The sequence below is a fragment of the Schistocerca americana genome, chromosome 5 (assembly GCF_021461395.2).
Source record: "Schistocerca americana isolate TAMUIC-IGC-003095 chromosome 5, iqSchAmer2.1, whole genome shotgun sequence".
Lineage (NCBI taxonomy): Eukaryota > Metazoa > Arthropoda > Insecta > Orthoptera > Acrididae > Schistocerca > Schistocerca americana.
In genome coordinates, this window is record NC_060123.1 from 149,657,760 (window position 1) to 149,677,134 (window position 19,375).

General features: G+C 41.0%; 1 protein-coding gene across 1 annotated transcript in view; it reads right to left on the reverse strand.

Moving 5' to 3' along the window:
• LOC124616150 (trichohyalin-like) overlaps positions 1-19,375 on the reverse strand; it is a 470,869-nt gene that overhangs the window by 148,208 nt on the left and 303,286 nt on the right. The window contains exon 6 of the mRNA XM_047144429.1: positions 6,127-6,294. Within this exon, the coding sequence (XP_047000385.1) occupies positions 6,127-6,294 (168 nt within the window). The remainder of the gene's footprint in view (positions 1-6,126; positions 6,295-19,375) is intronic.

Genomic DNA, 19,375 nt, shown 5'->3' on the forward strand with positions numbered 1-19,375 from the left:
TGAATCCTGACCAAAAGTAAGTACAAAAACAAATTTCTCGGCAATGTTTAGATAGTTTGAAAAAGCATCCAAAAAAGCGAAGTTTATTACATCTCTATCATAGGTTGAAGTCACGGTTTTGTGAGCAAAAGGAATTCTTCTTATTAATTACCTTGCAAAAGCTAAAATAATTATGGACGAATACCGCACACGTCTTTTGGATACACTGCACGAAAAAATACGCGAGACGAGATTGGTGAATGAACATAAAAAAACATCTTTTTTGGAGGAATACATCTGTCCGCGAAGCTGCTTTGGCAAAGGGTAAGCTAAGGGAGTTAAAGTACTTTTTTTAACATGCGCCCTATTTACTAGGTTTGGTATGTTTCTTATTTAAATATCCAAAGGAATTAACGCCTGAAAAACATTTTGAGCCGGATGAAGAGCTTATAGCAGCCACATATAATTATTTAGAGGCCTTTAGGAGTAGTATCCTATTTCTGGAAAAGTAGAAGAATGTAAAAGTATTTTTGAAGGTCTAAATAGGGTATTTTTTATTTTTTTTTATTTTTTTTACACAAAATGTCCGAGGTGAATAAAATCGCGAATGTAAGACGACTTGATGCCGCTGAAAACCTGAGGAGATTGTATTCACTCATGTCGCCATGAGACCATGCATTAGTATAAACTTCCTGTATGTCTCAAAAGGGAAGCATTCTGTTAGTGTGTGTCACCAATTTTGGCTTATGGCTGTGATGATGAATTTAATGTGAAAACCATTCAAAATCCGATGTCTGCTCGGTAAATAAGTGACGGACGAGTGTTGGGAATTACTAGAAGAAAGCCGACAAGGCACAAATGAACTAGGGAACGGACTGGAGGGGAAAACGTAATTGTGGCCCTAATGAAAATGAAATGATGATGGATGAGACATATTGCCGGACGACTGGAGGGTAGAAGCGAGAAAAGTTCTTTTCTGTATTTCAAGGGGTAGGAGGAGAACCAGCCGGCGATCTAATCGAAAGCGGGGAGATGGCAACAGAAAAAAATGGAGTAGCAACATAGATGCATATAGCTGAAGACGGTAATGAATGAAAAAGTCTACAGGGAGCCTTTATTCATTTTCTGGAAGTACTTTGCACAATGTGCATTAACCTAAACAGGGGCCAAGCCACGACATATGTATGTTTTTGACCTAAGACATACAGTCTTAGAACTTTTGGCCGTGCCATCGTAAAATCGGCGCCGGAGGACATTCAGGTTCAGTAGCAACGTTCTGTGATCAGTAGTGCTGGTAATTTCCGTCATTTGCCTGTCAGTAACATCTGCAAGGGTGCGGGTATGTAAATACAAGAATGTCAAATAATGGTATGAATTATTCAGTTATGTTATTGCGCTGTAGTCTGTTGGACCAAATTTTTGCTAGCTGTTAAATTTCACGATACTGTTGTCGGTATTACCTGATGTTGATCGAGACTCTAGTACAACTTATTTCCCTGATGCATATTATTTTTCTCCATTACTTAGGTGAACCATCCACACTGTTGTAGCAAATTCTACAATAACGCGGATAGAGGCCTTGTCTGTATGGAGGAGCACTTAATTAATTCGATGAGCCCCTTTGTGCACCTTTCTTTATCGACAGCCTGGTGCAGCTAATTTTCACAAGTTAGTTTTTGTCTAATGTTACATTTGGGTTATTAGCAGTCCCCTTAGGGATACTTCGTGGATTTGCACCGTAACTCTCACTCCAGTGTTGTCTACCCTGCTGTCTGTCTACTTCCTAAAATACAATCATTCTCTTTTCCAAGCGTTTAGTTGGATTCTCTACTAGTCTGAGGTTTGAGCTCTGTGTGACGTATCTGTATGTTTTCAACAAGTGTGTTAGTTTTTGAACTGTGTCACCTATATGCAGCCCTGTAAGCTTGTTGCCCTAGATGATAAGGTGAAGATGCTTTTCCCCTAATATTACACCAGTTGAAGACCAGTTGACACAGACCTCATCCAGCTGCCACTGGACATAGCAGCTACTGTATAGTAGCCATGACTGGCTGATCACCATCATCTTGCCAATGCTCAACTAAAAGAGCTACCTGTCGTTACCATCAATACAATCCTTATAGGTGACATTACGAAAGTGATGACTATTTCCAGTCCTATAAGACTCATAAGTGGAACTCTACCACCGGCCGACATAAAGGGCGATTCAGCTGCCGCTACTCCTGGGATTTATGCAACTCACAGTGCCTGCAAATACCACATGCAAGATTTTCATATTCTCTCGCTCACTGCGTGCAATCTATTGGTCGTACAGGAAAATGAACAGGACATTTAATGCAGTTAAATTTTTTACTGGGATGCGTTTTTGCTAGAGGCCGTAGTTTTAGAATTATTCAAGAAAAACGTACAAAAATGAACTTTCAAACGCCTTTTTTTGTCGAATAGCTCGAAAACTGTGGCCTCCAGCGAAAACATATCCCGCTAGAAAATGTAACTACATTAAAATTCCTACAAAAAGATGTTGTTCGTTTTTCCTGAAAGACTAATAGTTTTCACATAAAGAGCGAGAGAATATGAAAATCTTGCACATAGTATTTGAAGGCGTTGCGGGCTGCATAAAACCCAACGGTAGGGGCACCTGAATCACCCTGTATGTTTTCCCAGCGGTTTGGGAGTATCAGCGTCAAGGGAGTGCCACCTCTGCACAGCATATTGCGGCGGAAAGCCTCGTTAATCACCAATTCTTATCAATGTTAATAACAATTCCTACGCTAAACAACAACTGAAGGTAACATACGAACAAGAGAAATCGTATTACTGACTTAACACTATCGAGACGGGCTCCAGTCTCACGTAGGCAATGACCGAAGGCCTAGACATCATATCTCCTGCACTATGTGTCGTACAATGACATAATTTTGCAGATACATTCAGTGGTATATGCGGTTACTGTGTGTAAAATTTGGTGCCAATAGAGTTTAAAGAAGTAATAAATAAAACGTCATTCCTGTGAGACTCGGCTCCGTCTCGAAAATGCTAACTTTTATTTAATACAGTATAAGTTTTCAGATTTAAACTGATAGACACTGAAATGTAAAAATACAACAGTAACAGTCTCGGAATTGCAGTCAGTTGACAAGTTGACTTTAGTGCAGCTATAACTAAATGGTTTACTGCGTTTGTTAGGTAACATTTTCGTCCTTAATTATGAAGTTAAGTGTGTTGACGACACTATTGGCCACAACAGGTGTCTTTAATGTTGTCGTTCACTATTTGTGAGTGCAACGTACCGCAACCAATCCACATTCACTACTTATGAGGGCCGTTCAACAAGTAATGCAACACATTTTTTTCTCGGCGACTTTCGGTTGAAAAAATACGGAATTTGTTTTAGGACATTGTGGAATATTCCCACTTAGGCTCCTATAGCTCCACGAAGTTCCAGTGGGTGGCAGTGCTATACATAGCCTCCAAAATGGTTTCCGTAAAGGGTGCGTTCCAAACACAGAGCTGTCGTTGAGTTTCTTTTGGCAGAAAACCAGAGTATTGCAAATATTCATAGGCGCTTGCAAAGTGCCTATGCAGATCTGGCAGTGAACAAAAGCACGGTGAGTCGTTGGGCGAAGCGTCTATGATCATCACAATACGATCGCGCAAACGTCTCTTCTCCCGCCTGCCGGCCGACCGCACACAGCTGCACTCCTGCAATGTCGGAATGTGAGGGCACACTCTCATTCGAGGTGATATACGGATCACAATCAAACATCTCGCTGCACAACTGGACGTCTCTGTTGGCAGTTCCGACACACTCGTCTACGAGTTGCGGTACTCAAAGGTGTGTGCTCGCTGCGTTCCTCACCGCCTAACAGAAGACCATAAAGAGCTTGAAAAAGCACCTGTGCAGAATTGGTAGCGTGTTACGAGGCTGATAGTGACAACTTTGTCGAACATCGGCACAGGTGATGAAAATGGGCTCCTAACTTCGAACTGGAAACAAAACTGCAATTCAGGCAGTGGCGCTACACCACCTCTCCTTCGAAGAAAAAGTTCGAAGTGTCACCCTCAGTTGGTAAAATCATGGCGACAGTCTTCTGGGACTCTGAAGGGGCTATTCTGTCTGACGTCTTCCCTCATGGCGCAACGATCAACTCTGAAGTGTATTGTGCTACCTTCAGTAAATTAAAGTGGTTGTCCCACTTCTCGTTCTCCAAGACAACGCAAGGCCCCACACAAGTCTGCGAACCCGAGAGGAATTCACAAAACTTCGCAGAACTGTTCTTCCTCGTACATGCCACAGCACGGATCTCACACCTTTCGACTTCCACCTGTTTGGCTCAATGAGGGATGCACTCTACGTGCAGCAGTGCATGTGTGATGGGGAGGCTGCTGATGCAGCAGGACTTTGGCTCTGACGTCGACCAGCCAGTGGCACACAGGCCCTCCCAGGAAGTATGTTGAAAAATAGGGTTTTGTAGCCAAAAGAGTGGGGAATAATATGCACAATCCCCGATACAACCAACACGCTTTCAGAAAAAAATGTGTTGCATTCCGTAGAAATATTGGAACACGTGAGGCAATACTGACTTTACGACTTACCTCAGAAGAAAGATTACGGAAAGGAAACCTACGTTTCTAGTATTTGTAGACTTAGAGAAAGCTTTTGACAATGTTGACTGGAATACTCTCTTTCAAATTCTAAAGGTGGCAGGGGTAAAATACAGAGAGTGAAAGGCTATTTACAATTTGTACAGAAACCAGATGGCAGTCACAAGAGTCGAGGGGCAGGAAAGGGAAGCAGTGGTTGGGAAGGGAGTGAGACAGGGTTGTAGCCTCTCCCCGATGTTAGTCAATCTGTATATTGAGTAAGCAGTAAAGGAAACAAAAGAAAAATTCGGAGTAGGTATTAAAAGTCCATGGAGAAGAAAAAAAACTTTGAGGTTCGCCGATGACATTGTAATTCTGTCAGAAACAGCAAGGGACTTGGAAGAGCAGTTGAATGGAATGGATAGTGTCTTGAAAGGAGGATATAAGATGAACATCAACAAAAGCAAAACGAGGATGATGGAATGTAGCCAAATTAAATCGGGTGATGCTGAGGGAATTAGATTAGGAAATGAGACACTTAAAGTAGTAAAGGAGTTTTGCTATTTGGGGAGCAAAATAACTGATGATGGTCGAAGTATGGAGGATATAAAATGTAGACTGGCAATGCCAAGGAAAGCGTTTCTGAAGAAGAGACATTTGTTAACATAGGGTATAGATTTAAGTCTCAGGTAGCCGTTTCTCAAAGTATTTGTATGGAGTGAAGCCATGTATGGAAGTGAAACATGGACGATAAATAGTTTGGACAAGAAGAGAACAGGAGCTTTCGAAATGTGGTGCTACAGAAGAATGCTGAAGATTAGATGGGTAGATCACATAACTAATGAGGAGGTATTGAATAGAATTGGGGAGAAGAGGAGTTTGTGGCACAACTTGACAAGAAGAAGGGACTGGTTGGTAGGACATGTTCTGAGGCATCAAGGGATCACAAATTTAGCACTGGAGGGCAGCGTGGAGGGTAAAAATCGTAGAGGGAGACCAAGAGATGAATACACTAAGCAGATTCAGAAGGATGTAGGTTGCAGTAAGTACTGGGAGACGAAGAAGCTTGCACAGGATAGAGTAGCATGGAGAGCTGAATCCAACTAGTCTCAGGACTGAAGACCACAACAACAACAACTTAATGATGGCCTCTCATAATGAAAAACGTGCGTACACATGCTATCCTCTGCAGTGAAATTCTGAGGGACAAACTATACGGATGGAGGCTAAGACTAGCCTACGACATCCCTACATAAATCTCAGTCGGTGAGACTTCCTCATAATACAAACATGTATGAGAGATGGGCACACATCAGAAGTACGGCTTCAAAGGAGCAAACCGATGAAGACAGGATTTGCTGCTGTTTTATGCCCTTACTCGGATCTATGATTATGCGACAAATCTAGCTCAATTCTACGTCTCCTGTCCTGTTCTGACCCCGTTATTAGTTTTTCTCTGCACCCTGTATATATTTAAAATGCTGTATAAAATGACTGTAAAGGTAAATTAAGTGTTTAGTGGAAATCACTCTCGTAAGACCATGGGAAACGACTGGTACTCACATCCGCCTGCAGCATGTTGTAGTGCTCCTCCTTGGCGCAGAGCGACTCCTTGAGGACGGCTATGTGCCTCTGGTAGTCCTGGTGCTGCTCCTCGAGCGTCTTCATCTTGGCGCTCATGGCCAGGATCTCCTGGTCGCGCCGCTGGATCTCCGCGCGGAACTCGTCCAGCTAGCGAGCCACACAACAAGCAGACATCAGAACGGCGCAGTCGGAAGCTACGTGCATGCACACTCAGACACACTCACCAGGGAGACAATTACTTCCCTCACTTATAGATCACTCAATTTTAAAGGGTCGGCAAGTTAAGACCCATAGTAGCTCAATCTGGTTCTAATTCTGGCAAGTAAACTATGAAATTATTTCCTCCAGAATGGAATTTAAAGCTTCTAAATAGCCAAATTCAAATTTAGTAACAATTTACTTAGATTCTTGTTTTCTTTAATAATGAATCAGAAATTTGAAATTTTTGCAATTTTAAATTCTTTTCTAGTCGTCACTCAAAAGTTATTTTTTTTGCAAAGATACTGGACACTATTAGAAAATTAAAAAATTATGCCCCTGGGTCTGATGCTGGAACAATGCTCCCTCTAACATAGCAGCAGCAAAAAAAAAAAAAAAAAAAAGGAATGATGAATACAATAATTTTGTAGTACATATTACAGTGGTGTCAGAAGAAAAAAATTAAAAAAATAGTACAATTAACACTAATACTGCTTTCATACATCAATACACTTATACCAGTTAGTGCAAAACCCTACTGTGAGGTCATGACATGCATAGAAATTGGGTTTTTCTGATTCGCTCGTTCAATGTCAATGTTGTTCTTGTAGTTACTTTGATTATGTCTCGTTTTAGATATGAACTCTGGTGTATGTGGATCGTCCCATACATTATAATTTCAACGAACTATGTCAACAGTGTGCTAGATCGTACACTCATGATAATGATGGTTCACTTCAAAATGACAACAGAGTCGAAACTGACCCACCGTAGATAATTTTTGGCAAATGAAAATAGTCTTGCATGAAAAATGGTTTCATTTAATTTAGCATCGCTGGGGCCAATGCTTAAACTATGTGTGCGGTTTAGCTTACAGGTTTTGGAAGTGGACCGCTACGGTCGCAGGTTCGAATCCTGCCTCGGGCATGGATGTGTGTGATGTCCTTAGGTTTAAGCAGTTCTAAGTTCTAGGGGACTGATGACCTCAGAAGTTAAGTCCCATAGTGCTCAGAGCCATTTGAACCATTTTGAAATGCCAGGGGGGAGGGAAGCAAACCCCATAAAGCACAGTGACTCCTGCAGGGAGACTTGAAGTGCAAAGGGATTATTTTCAACAATATCTAACATGATTGTTGAGTGCGTTAAAGGAGTAATGGTGAAGGACTGAATTCGAATCCAGGAGAACAATGTTCAAAAACCCATCCAGGTTAGGGAGTTTCACGATTTCTCTAAGTCACTTAAAGTGAAAATCGGGATGTTTCTTTCAAAAGAACAGAAACACGCGAATGATTGCCGAATCTGAACTGTGCTCAGTCTCTGTCGACGGAACGTTAAACCGTAATTCTTTCCTTTCTTTCTTTTTTCTCCAGAGCCTGACAATTTTATGGCCGACACTAAAAATTGTCTAAGCATACCCAGACACAAATGAATAGTCAACGCGCTTCTCCTAACTAGGGAATACAGCAGTCTATGTCCCGGAGGCACCGAACAAGCATGTGTAAACAGTGAAATGTTGTGCCTGTGTAGGTGATGGATGGATCACGTGTGATGTTGAAGATGGATAGTCTTATCTCACAGGAACAGTATTGTCCATCTTATTGACGAATGACTTTAAAATATGCAGTTCCGCTTCGGAGGTCCCTGCTTTGTTGAAAAACATCGGACCGGCAATGTGCTTATCAGTTATCAACCTCTCGATCGTGAATCAACCATGCCCGTTCACTTTCACTTAATTACCAGTAATGACAAGTTAGACCCTTTCGCAGTACATGTTACAACCCCAACTGTGATTTCTTGCGCCACGTTGTAGCAAGGACCATGAATTTCTGCTCTCTTTACTCTAAGTCGGCACGTGTAAGCGGTGGAACAGTTTCTTGGGGGTGTTCTAAATGACTTCGGATATCATCGAAGTTACTGCTGACATGGAGGACAGTATTTCCTTCAATTCGAGTTTGTGCTCTATAAGGGGGCGTAATTAATTTCATGTTGTCTCTGACACGCATTCTGGTGCCGTTTCACGGAACAAATGCGCACAATAAGCATGCGCTGCTCTATGGTGCGCGGTGCTGCTCGTGTTTTAACTCTTGTGCAGTCCACAACACACCGGGTTCCGTGCTCTCATGTTAGTGCCGCTGCACCGTAACGTGGACATATGGGTTCGATTCCCAGCACGAGCAAGCGTGTGGGACTTAAGTGTGTCGTTGTGTCGTTACTGTGTGTGCTCTCTACAGCTATTGAAATAAATAGTGTAAATGTATATTTATCGATGTCGTGATTTTAAAAATGAAAGAGAGAAGAAAATGCGTTTAAACAAGTAAATGTATAATCAATATGTGATTTATTTATTTACTACTGTGGTTCACGACCGGGTATAAGGCTTCCTAAGATTGCTTGTGACGCATGCGCATTTGTCTCGTTGACTACAATTAGTGCGTGTATTGCGTAGTTCCGTGTTGTCGCTGATGACAGGTAACAATGGTAAATAAATACAAATATGGCAGAGAGTTCAAAATTGGTGAAATGAATGTCCGATCTAAATTCTCGATTTAAAAACAGGAAGAATGCCCGTCACTTACACAGCACCGACTAAGAAATTTCACACAGGGTTGCAAAGTGGTAAAATCGTCACCTCTTCCTCTGTTCGTACCTTCCAAGGACGCTTCATGGGTAGGCTCAGTGGCTAAGTGTCAATCGAGGTGAAAAATGCCAAATTGCACAGCTATTCGGAGTTGACGTTAAACTGTTGGTATCACCATAACTGGCTAGGTCAGTCAGTTCTAAGACCGGAGAGAGAGGAGGGCATACCCCGCACGTTGTCTAGTAAACCGCTGTGGTTTCGAAACCACCCTTCAGACTTTCAGACTGAGAACAGCTGTACCTGTTTCCTCGCAAACAAGAAAGATATGTGACAGTTATGGCTCTGACCCACACTAATTTTCTGTCATCTGTTCAAATCCAACGTTAAAAGATTCAGCTCATAACAGTAAACTAGAGGGCATGTACAATTCCGAGATTCTGTGTAAGTAATTATTTAAACCGAGAGCATACTAAACATATTTCTCACTGTCGGTAAGTCCTAAACAAGAGGTTGGATCTCCATCATAAACGGCAACTAAGCGTTTAAAATTTAAGGAAAATATTTTATTATTTTTCACGTAATTTCAGAAATCGCTTCCTTGTGCGCTGCGACATTTTGCGACCTCTTAACATTAAGCGTTTCTGATGCTTTACGACAAGTTCCTGCATGTAACTATAAGGGGCGATCAAAAAGCTTTCCTTCGGAGACTTTATAGTCCAGAATTGGTATGCTAACCAGGCCAAATCGCCGTGAGCACTGATGAAATCATCCTATAGACTTACCGGTTGAAGATACTTGTTTGATAAAACACCGTGACCTGCTGTGTGGAGAAATCCGCCTACTGCACATCCTCATCAACAGGAATAGTCGTCCTTCAGGGCAATTTTTACGGGACCGAAGGCGTCATAATCGCATGGGGAGAGATTAGGACTATAGAGCAGGAGTTCGAGTATCTCCCACTTGAATTGGCGTAATTTCTGCGTTACGACATTCGAGGTGTTGGGACGTGCGTTATTATGAAGTAGCAGCACCCGTTGATGCACCAATCCAGGACCGTGGGTTTCGACAGACGTGTTGCCCAATACACATTGTTCATTCTCCGATGGATGTCTACCTGTGTTTGCCCTTCGACAGCCAAGAACAGAATAACGGCACGTTGGTCTTATTTTGACGCATTTGGCAATAACGTCGCCATAGTTCACGTTTCCCCATTTACCGCACGCACTTGGAAAGACACAAGTGCCACACTAATTCCTTGTCTACATTTCCGTGATCACACACCAGTAGCGGAGTCGCGCTACGTGGCATATACGCAACAGCAACGCCCTGAAACGGAATTTTTTTTGATCGTCTTTTATACACTGAAGAGCCAAAGAAACTGGAACACCTGCCTAATATCGTGTAGGGTCTCAGCGAGTACACACAAGCGCCGCAACACGACGTGGCATAGACTCGACTAATGTCTGAAGCAGTGCTGGAGGGATCTGACACCATGAATCCTGCAGGGCTGTCTATAAATCCGTAAGAGGAGGTGGAGATCTCTTCTGAACAGCATGTTGCAAGACATCCCAGATTTGCTCGATAATGTTCATGTCTGGGGAGTATAATGGCCAGCCGAAGTGTTTTAACTCAGAAGAGTGTTCCTGGAGCCACTCTGTAGCAATTCTGGACGTGTGGGGTGTCTCATCGTCCTGCTGCAATTGTCCAAGTCCGTCGCAATGCACAATGGACATGAATGGATGCAGGTGATCAGACAGGATGCTTACGTACGTGTCACCTGTCAGAATCGTATCTAGACGTATCAGGGGTCCTATATCACTCCGACTGCACACGCCCCACATCATTACAGAGCCTTCACCAGCTTCAATAGTCTCCTTATGACATGCAGGGTCCATGGATGCGTGAGGCTGTCTCCATACCCGTACACGTCCATCCACTCGATACGATATGAAACAAGACTCGTCCGACCAGGCAACATGTTTCAAGGCCGGCCAGAGTGGCCGAGCGGTTCTAGGCGCTACAGTCTGAAACCGCACGACCGCTACGGTCGCAGATTCGAATCCTGCCTCGGGCATGGATGTGTGTGCTGTCCTTAGGTTAGTTAGGTTTAAGTAGTTCTAAGTTCTGGGGGACTCATGACCACAGCAGTTAAGTCCCATAGTGCTCAGAGCCATTTGAACCATTTTTTCAACATGTTTCCAGTCATCAACATTCCACGTCGGTGTTGATGGGCGCAGGCGAGGCGCAAAGCTTTGTATCACGTAGTCATCAAGGGTGTACGTGTGGGTCTTTGGGTCGAAAGCCCATATCGATGATGTTTCGTTGAATGGTTCGCACACTGACACTACAGCAATTTGCGGACGGGTTGTACTTCTGTCATGTTGAATGTTTCCTATCAGTCGTCCTTTGTCTCGTTCTTGTTGGATTTTTTCCGGCCGCAGCGATATCGGAGGTTTGATGTTTTACCGAATTTCTGATATTCACGGTACACTCGTACGGAAATATCTCCACTTCATCGCTACCTCGGAGATGCTGTGTCCCATAGCTCGAGCGCCGACTATAACACCACGTTCAAACTCGTTTAAATCTTGATAACCTGCCGTTGTAGCAGCAGTAACCGATCTGACAACTGCACCAGACAATTGTCTTATATAGTAGTTGCCCACCGAAGCGCCCTATTCTGCCTGTTTACATGCAGTATCTCTGCATTTGAATACGCATGCCTATACCAGTTTCTTTGGTGCTTCACTGTATTAGGTAGTGAATAGTCGTAACAAAGGCAATTTAGAATTTTTTACACGAAGTTATAAATATAGTCAGTTCAAGTGTATGTCAAGTGATAACAGGTTCTGCGCATAACTAGCTACTCGGTAGTAAATATTCACAGCTAATACAATATACAATTTTTTACGTATAGTTATGACACGGCCTGCTGAAGTGTGCAAGTTCATTGTTAACGCGACATTTGGTTAACACACCGAAGTAAGAAGGAATGCAAAATAAAGTCGCTGAAAGACATCGTGGATGGGCTGAGGGCGGCGGATTGTCGGTTAATGTGGCCTTGTATCGGTTCCAATGTGACTGTTTCAATTTTCATTCTCCATTAACGTAATATCGCTACCACCAAACGTTGGGGACGTATCCGACTGAATTAAGATATCAGATCAATTTTGTATAGATGAGCGTGCACTCAGCGGAATGCAATTTTGAATGAAGCTTTGCTACGCGTTGCGTGTCATCCTTTTCTGCCTGATTCTGGATATGTTAATCAACTTCGGACTCGCCTCATGCAGGGTGACACAGAAAAACGGGAAAATTTCCACAATCCAATAAAACTATAAACTATGAAGGAAAGACATTGCATTCATAGTAATTGAAACCTTACAACTTTGCCATTTACGAAACGTGGATGGCATTTATCATTTTTTAAAAATTACGTCCATTAGATGGCGTCCTCCTGTTCGAATACGTTCCTGAAATTTGCTGTTGAGATTTCTCATTTACTCCTGCAACATCTCAGTTGGGATACTGTGAATTGCATCCCGAATTCTCTGTTTTAACTCATCCAGGGTTCTTGGTCGAGTCGTGTGGACTTTGTTCATGAGGTAGGCCCACAAGACAAAAAATCACAAACGGATAAATCTGGTGATCTAGGGGGCCAGGGAATGTTACCGAATCGCGAGATCACACGGTTGCCAAACAATTCTCGCACATAAGCCATTGATTGCCGTGCAGTGTGTGATGTCGATGCGTCCTCTTGAAACCAGGCTTTTTGAACGACTGGGAGGTTGTTCAATGCAGATGTAACGGAAGTTCGTAACGTCTCCACGTAACGATCGGCATTGACAGTTATTGTGTTTCGCTGTTCATTTGCGAAAAATATGGTCGCTCTACTAGCGTGTAAAGGTCGCTCACGAACGTCATTAGGATTTGTGTTTGCCCAGTAACGGTAGTTCTGTTTATTCAAATAACCTGTGAGATGAAAATGTGCCTCATCTGAAATCCATAACTTGTTTAGAAGTTCATCGTAATTTTTGTTATCATTTGTTGACAGAATCCTAATCGTAACCGGTAATCGTTGTCCTTCAATTGTTGCACCATCTGTAGTTTTTGTACGGATTAAATTTTAAATCAAGATGACGAATTCTGTTAACACCCGGGACATTCCAACCACTGCTGCTTGCTTACGAATTGAATGCCGTGGGCTCCTTAAGACAGACTTGCGTACGACATCAATGTTCGCTGGAGAATGAGGGCAGATCGAGTCTCTTCAGAGTTATTAATCGAACTTATCGCGTGTTTCGCCGGAACGGCGCCATGGCGTCCTAAATTATAAAAAAGTCGAAACTCCCTCTGCGCCGCTACCAAACTATCATTGCTTTAATAAAACATTTTTATGGTTAACGCACGCTGTTGTCCGTTCCACTGAGCCATGATTACTGAAATGGCGGACTGTTTACTCGCTAACTGTCACGAACCCGCGGTGCTGCCACCTGCCCACGGCTGCCACTACTCATTTCAAACATCCCCTTTATTCTGTGTCACCCTGTCCGTCCTGTTTGCATTTTGTTCATGAAGATTCAGTGCATAACCTTCTGTCGTTTTGTCAAATAAATCTCTGCAATCGTCTTGATTAGTGTTTGGCCAATACTTATTTCGCTCAGCACCACCAGTTGCCATTGTCAGAACTGACAATAAAACTTACAATGTGAAAGTAATTAGTATTTGGAACAATTCCTTTTTGCATAGTTGAAAAAACCCGCGTACTGCAACAGCTATATTCTCAAGTCTCGTCTCATTCTCATCCAGTGGTCGAGCACCTAGCTGGTAAATATTGCATATGAAGTTTGACTTAAAAAAGGAAATCGACTGTCGTAGCGGATTTTTGTATTTGTCGAACACGTTAAGTTAGTGATGGTAGCCTTCAAAGTACTGGAATTATTTAGAACCTGCATTCGTTTCTTCTAGTCCTAAAAATATTTCAACGCGTTATTTATCATAAGGCTGCGATGGATCTTTCGGTGGAGCCCAGGGACACGTCCGTAGCAAACTACTCCTCCACTTCACAAATGAACGATTTCAATCAAGCTTGCCGTGCCGTAAGGATACAGTTCAAGGTCGTGAAACAGATGCGCACTAATAAACCACGGCAAATAGTCTATAAATAATCCGAGCCGTTTCTTTTCATTTTATTAATACATGTACCTACTTTAGAGGTAAATGAAAATGTTGGGCTCTTCCAATGTCTCATTCATAAAAATTCAACTTCACAATATTCACTGAACACGTGTATTCTAAGGTGCGGGGAGTATAAAATACATTTACATCCATATTCCGTAAGGCACTATCCCGTACGCGGCGCAGGGTACCGTGTACAGATACTATTTGTCTCTTAGGATATTGAGCGGAAAAAATTAATCCTGATCCGAAACTAGATTCCTGGAATTTCAAAACTCGGCTCTAATTTGATTTGTGTAGCCTTTCTTTCAGTGCTTCTGCGTGAATATTTTTCGAGTATTTCTGTGAGGCTTCCGTGCTAATCGAATGACACCCATCATGCATCATATGTATCTTCCACGAAATTCCACATTTTTCGTGAACCACCCAAGCCTAATTACGGTCCATACGATTTAGCGTAGGGGTACAACTATACACTGCATTAGAATACCAAACCTATGTTACTTACTTGCAACACAAATACTACTTACATAATGCAGTAAACGGCACCAGAACGAATGACACTTCAATAACAAATAAAAATCAACAAAAACTGAGAAAAAGTTTTAAGCAGATGACGTTACAGTCTGGTATAATGTTTAGAAGCAAACCAAAAGGTGTATGTTCTGAGGAAAAGGAATAAGTATTTTTAAAACCTTATTCTTCCACATAGCATAATTTTAACATCAACTATTGGTACTTCGTCATATAAATAAAAAAAGTAAAAAGGAAAGAAAGAAACGGTTGAAAACGTTATGTTGCTTTGTTTCTCTTTGGACAAGTAAACGAAAATTTTCTTAAGAACTGATTTCAAAATATTTCTAATCCCTCTGTTTGGCTTTAGTTTAACACAGTTTCACGAGATACACTTCCGCCAAACGATTTTATATTCGAAGCTTTATATGAAAGCATACTTTTCATCTCTTGCATAGTGGAGCGTAAGATAACATACAACAATACGGAAAGTAATTCGGCGATATTAATCTCGCTCTAGTTACAATTACAGGTGTTATTATCTAGAATAAAATACAGACTGGGTACAAAGCGCTTCATGCTTGTCAGAACAGTTAATCAAATGATTGCTAAACAGTAGAGCAACGGTTTCCAGTTATCATGGCTACACGATTACGAGCATAGAATTAACTTTTGACGCGATTACGAAGATAAATTGGTGCCCCCTGCAACGATGTATTTTCACGGCTGTATTAAAGTCAAGATATCTCTGCTTAGCCGTGGTGGAAAAAGCAGTAAAAAGAATTTCCAGTCGGAAGAATGGTATCTACATCGAGAGAGAAGCGGGTTCGCCGCAAACTGCACACACCAACGTCCGTAATTTGGTCTCAGTCGATGCTATTTTTTCATTAACTTGGCCACGCGTTCTGTCTCATAACAATATTTCAATTTACTTCTCTGTGTAAAATGACACAAAACGACCACGGCATGATAACCACGAACGCAAGGGAATAAACAGGAAATTGTTCCGTCCACGTTGAACTGAATGTTCAATAGAAACGGCGCAATATAAATTGATAGGGGCTAGTAAAAAGAAGCAGCTATTTCGATAATTGAAACGAATATGACCATGGGAGAGGAGCGTTTAAAACGACAATGTAGTACTCAGAGACGTTCCATCAACTGCGGCAAAAGTATGCATAGTAGATCAGTAACTTGCAACACTGATTCCCTTACTCAGTTTTCTTAATAATCCACTTACAGCAATAACAGTAAAGAATAAGTACCTCGTCCAAAGAAGTAGATATGTTTTATCCGTATTCATGAGTGCTTCAGAAAACTCTAAATATTTATTTTTTCGATTTTTTCTATTTTTCCAGAATTCTATACATCAGATACCATACGTTATCTAGAAACAAACTCAGGTGATGATTGAGCTACAGTGATGTGGAACTTTCACGAACTATCTCTGAATACCGGTGTACCAAGCCATTTCTGCATTTGCTTAATCCCGATCACAGTATAAATGGTTACATTTCTAAACTCAAAACGAGGCCAAATAATTCTTGGAAAAAAGTATGGGAAAAAACACAGAGGCACAAAGTTCGCTAGTATCAAAATGGGTAATTTGCTCTTCCAGACGATCTACGATTACAGACTGAGCGTCTCTCCATCGAGCAAACTTCCTCAGATACATCCACAGGATACTGCCTGACTCTCTACAAATTGTTTGTGCGACTTGACTTGACTTAGCAAGTCATTTTTTGCAAGAGATGATGATGATGAGACACCGCTCGTATTACCATTAGCCATGCATTTTTTATTACCTACGAAAACGATCGTGTAACGAGAAAATAAAGCAGGATTTTCACTTCAGAACAAATCACGGTATTGTGCTATTATTTACCATTTTCTAATCAACAGTTGTGCCACTTACGTAACATGGCGGTAGCTGTACGGTGTGTACATCAAACGTACGTAAAAAGAAACAACTCCATGTCCAACAAAAGTTTTCATGATCACAAATCTGCACCGAAGCCTTATAACCAGTACTTCACATTAGGCTTTATTTGTGCCTAGGAAGGAAAAATGTAGTGAATGAAATTTGCTAACAAAAAATAAAATAAAATAAAATAAAATAAAAAATAAAAGAGAACATAATTAACCAAATACCATACAGTTAGTTGCCTTCGGTAACAGAAATAATAAGATGTAGTAACGCGTTTTCCAGAGAAACAGAGAAGGATGGTTATGAAAGCAGAATAACAAACATTTTCAAGTGATTTTTCTACCATTCATCAAGTCCAATCTAATATTTCTGAAACCGTGAAACTATATTTCTTAAGTGGCCTGTTAGGAGTTCAAATAACCTTGCGCTAATGTTTATTCAAATCGTTGGTTCTAGAATACCAGTTTACATTGGGATTGACTTATTCTTCTTCCGTCGTCAGTTCTTTAACTTCACGTTATAATTTCGAAAGAGTTGCACAACGAATTTGCAAGGCGGTGGTGCCTACAACTTCTATAAATTAATTGGCGATACACGCTTTTGATAGCCGAACAAAGTTGTCTCGATACTCCTTTGAGACTGAGTCTCTTTGGAATTTTTCCGTTTAACTGAATTGAAATGAGGCCACTTTCGAGGCAGAGATGAAATATTATGATTCTTAGCATAAAGACAATACAAAACAATTGGTTTTTCTCTCTGTTAGAGTCCAAAACAACACACGCCTAGTCTTTGTAGTAAGTAGGCATAGTTGACGGTACTTTTAAACAGTTTCGTGTTCTATAGCACCGTACAAGTGTCGGTATTCTATCTGATGACATCATTGTCAATACGTTTCACGCAGCTGACAATAAATTTCGGCAATTCTCCTATGCGATCCATTTGCTGCTGGGATTTTGCAGCTGGAAGCATTCTTTATTTTCGCCTTTATTCGACCCTATTGTAAGAGGAAGCAAACAACAATTGACTGGTCACGAAAAGTACATCACATACACCACAGACGACGCTGACTGAGAGTCTTTTTAAACGCGATGGACTCTCACTTGAAAACGCGCCGCATTTGAATATAAAACATGCGTAGTACAACAGTTAATTATTCAAAGGTGCACAGTTGGCGATAATCTGTTTTTGCATTTCCTGTTGATCTAGTAATTCATACAACGTGCTACCTAAATGCTTTGCTCCAAGCGCAGCTTTTTATCAGGTTTCTCATCACTTCGATATTGTACTGTTTGAGCAAACCACATATCCTTTTTTTTTTAATAAACATTGTTTTTGCTTCTCTTATTCATCGTTTTATGCGTTTTCGGTTTCTTCCATCTTCAGTTATCTTACTACCTACGTATTTGTACGGTCTCGTTTATTTTATTTTATTTTATCCCCTCTAATTTTAATACTTACTTTTTGATTCCTGGAACCACCCTAGCACACTTTTTTGTGTTAATTCCCGTTTCGTATTCACCCTCTCTGCACGTTTTTCTCGTCCGGGCTCTCACAACTATAGCATCCGCAACTCTCTTTTGCATACGTAATAATAACTATATTAATCATGAGAACTTGATATTAGTGCTCAAAACGGCTGAAAACGTGCGTTTCACTGAATACAAAGAAAACTGGTAGATTAAAGAGAGGTGCTAGATTTTCATTTACGGCAAAATATTTATCTGTAATTTATTTGTTAACGGATACTCCACGCTGGTATAAGTAAATAAAAACTGTCGTAATGGAGGCGTTCAAGTAATTTACAGAAAAGTGCCCATTAAGTTATGTATTTAGTTGATTTCGAATTTATGAATATTGTCTATTTCCCCAAACGCAGACAACGAAAATATCAATCTGAAACCTAGATTAGAATGGAAAATCTGAGTAAAAATAAGTCACTTGAAAAATTGATGTACTACATAATTTACTAATAGCGCTGGACTGTAATAAATCTATGAACAAATTCTCCTTTAAGCAGCATTAGTTTAAATCATTAATGAGTAGAAAATAGACTTTATACTTAACTCATATGCCTTAATTTAAAATTTTTAGTAACTACTATCTGTACAATCTTTTTTACTAATTTCATTACCACTTTACAATGAAAATAGTTTCGTTCTGACACCACTGTATGAAAAGTCGTTTCTCCAGAAGCAACACCCATAAGGATTCTATTTGTTAAAACTAGATTTGCATACATAAGCATAGGCATGAAGATATGAGAAAATGGTTAGAATGATGCGTGATGCAGACATTAACAATACTGCACTAATTCCTATTAGTTTACCAAAAGCGCTGTAAAAAAAGTCACACTGTAGAGGGAACATTGCTCAAGTAAGCGCAAAAAAGGATTTATTTTTACAAAAATGCAAACTCACTGGCCTACGTAGCATTTATAAATTCGAAGTAGGCGGCAGCACAAGAGCTTGGCATGCACATCACAGAAGTGGAATTACCCCATTCGTTACTTTCCTTCATTTACTTGTCTCTGATTGCAGAAATTAAGTGTAGACTTGAACACGAGCTTGTCAAAGTCATGCTGAGTGAATCCGTTTAGTAACTGCTGTAAAGTTCATTCCTGGAAATACATATTCTCACAACGACAGTAACAAATACACCAAGGCATTCCGACAGTGAGGGCAAAGCCGTGTTTTCCTGTAAAAGCCAGTATTAGTTCAAATCACAAACAAGACTTACTCTATACTACAGGCTACCTAGTCTACGTGACGGGGTAACGAACGCATGCGTCATATCCTGGCAGGCCATGCTGTACTGGAGAAACGGAAAACTCAGAC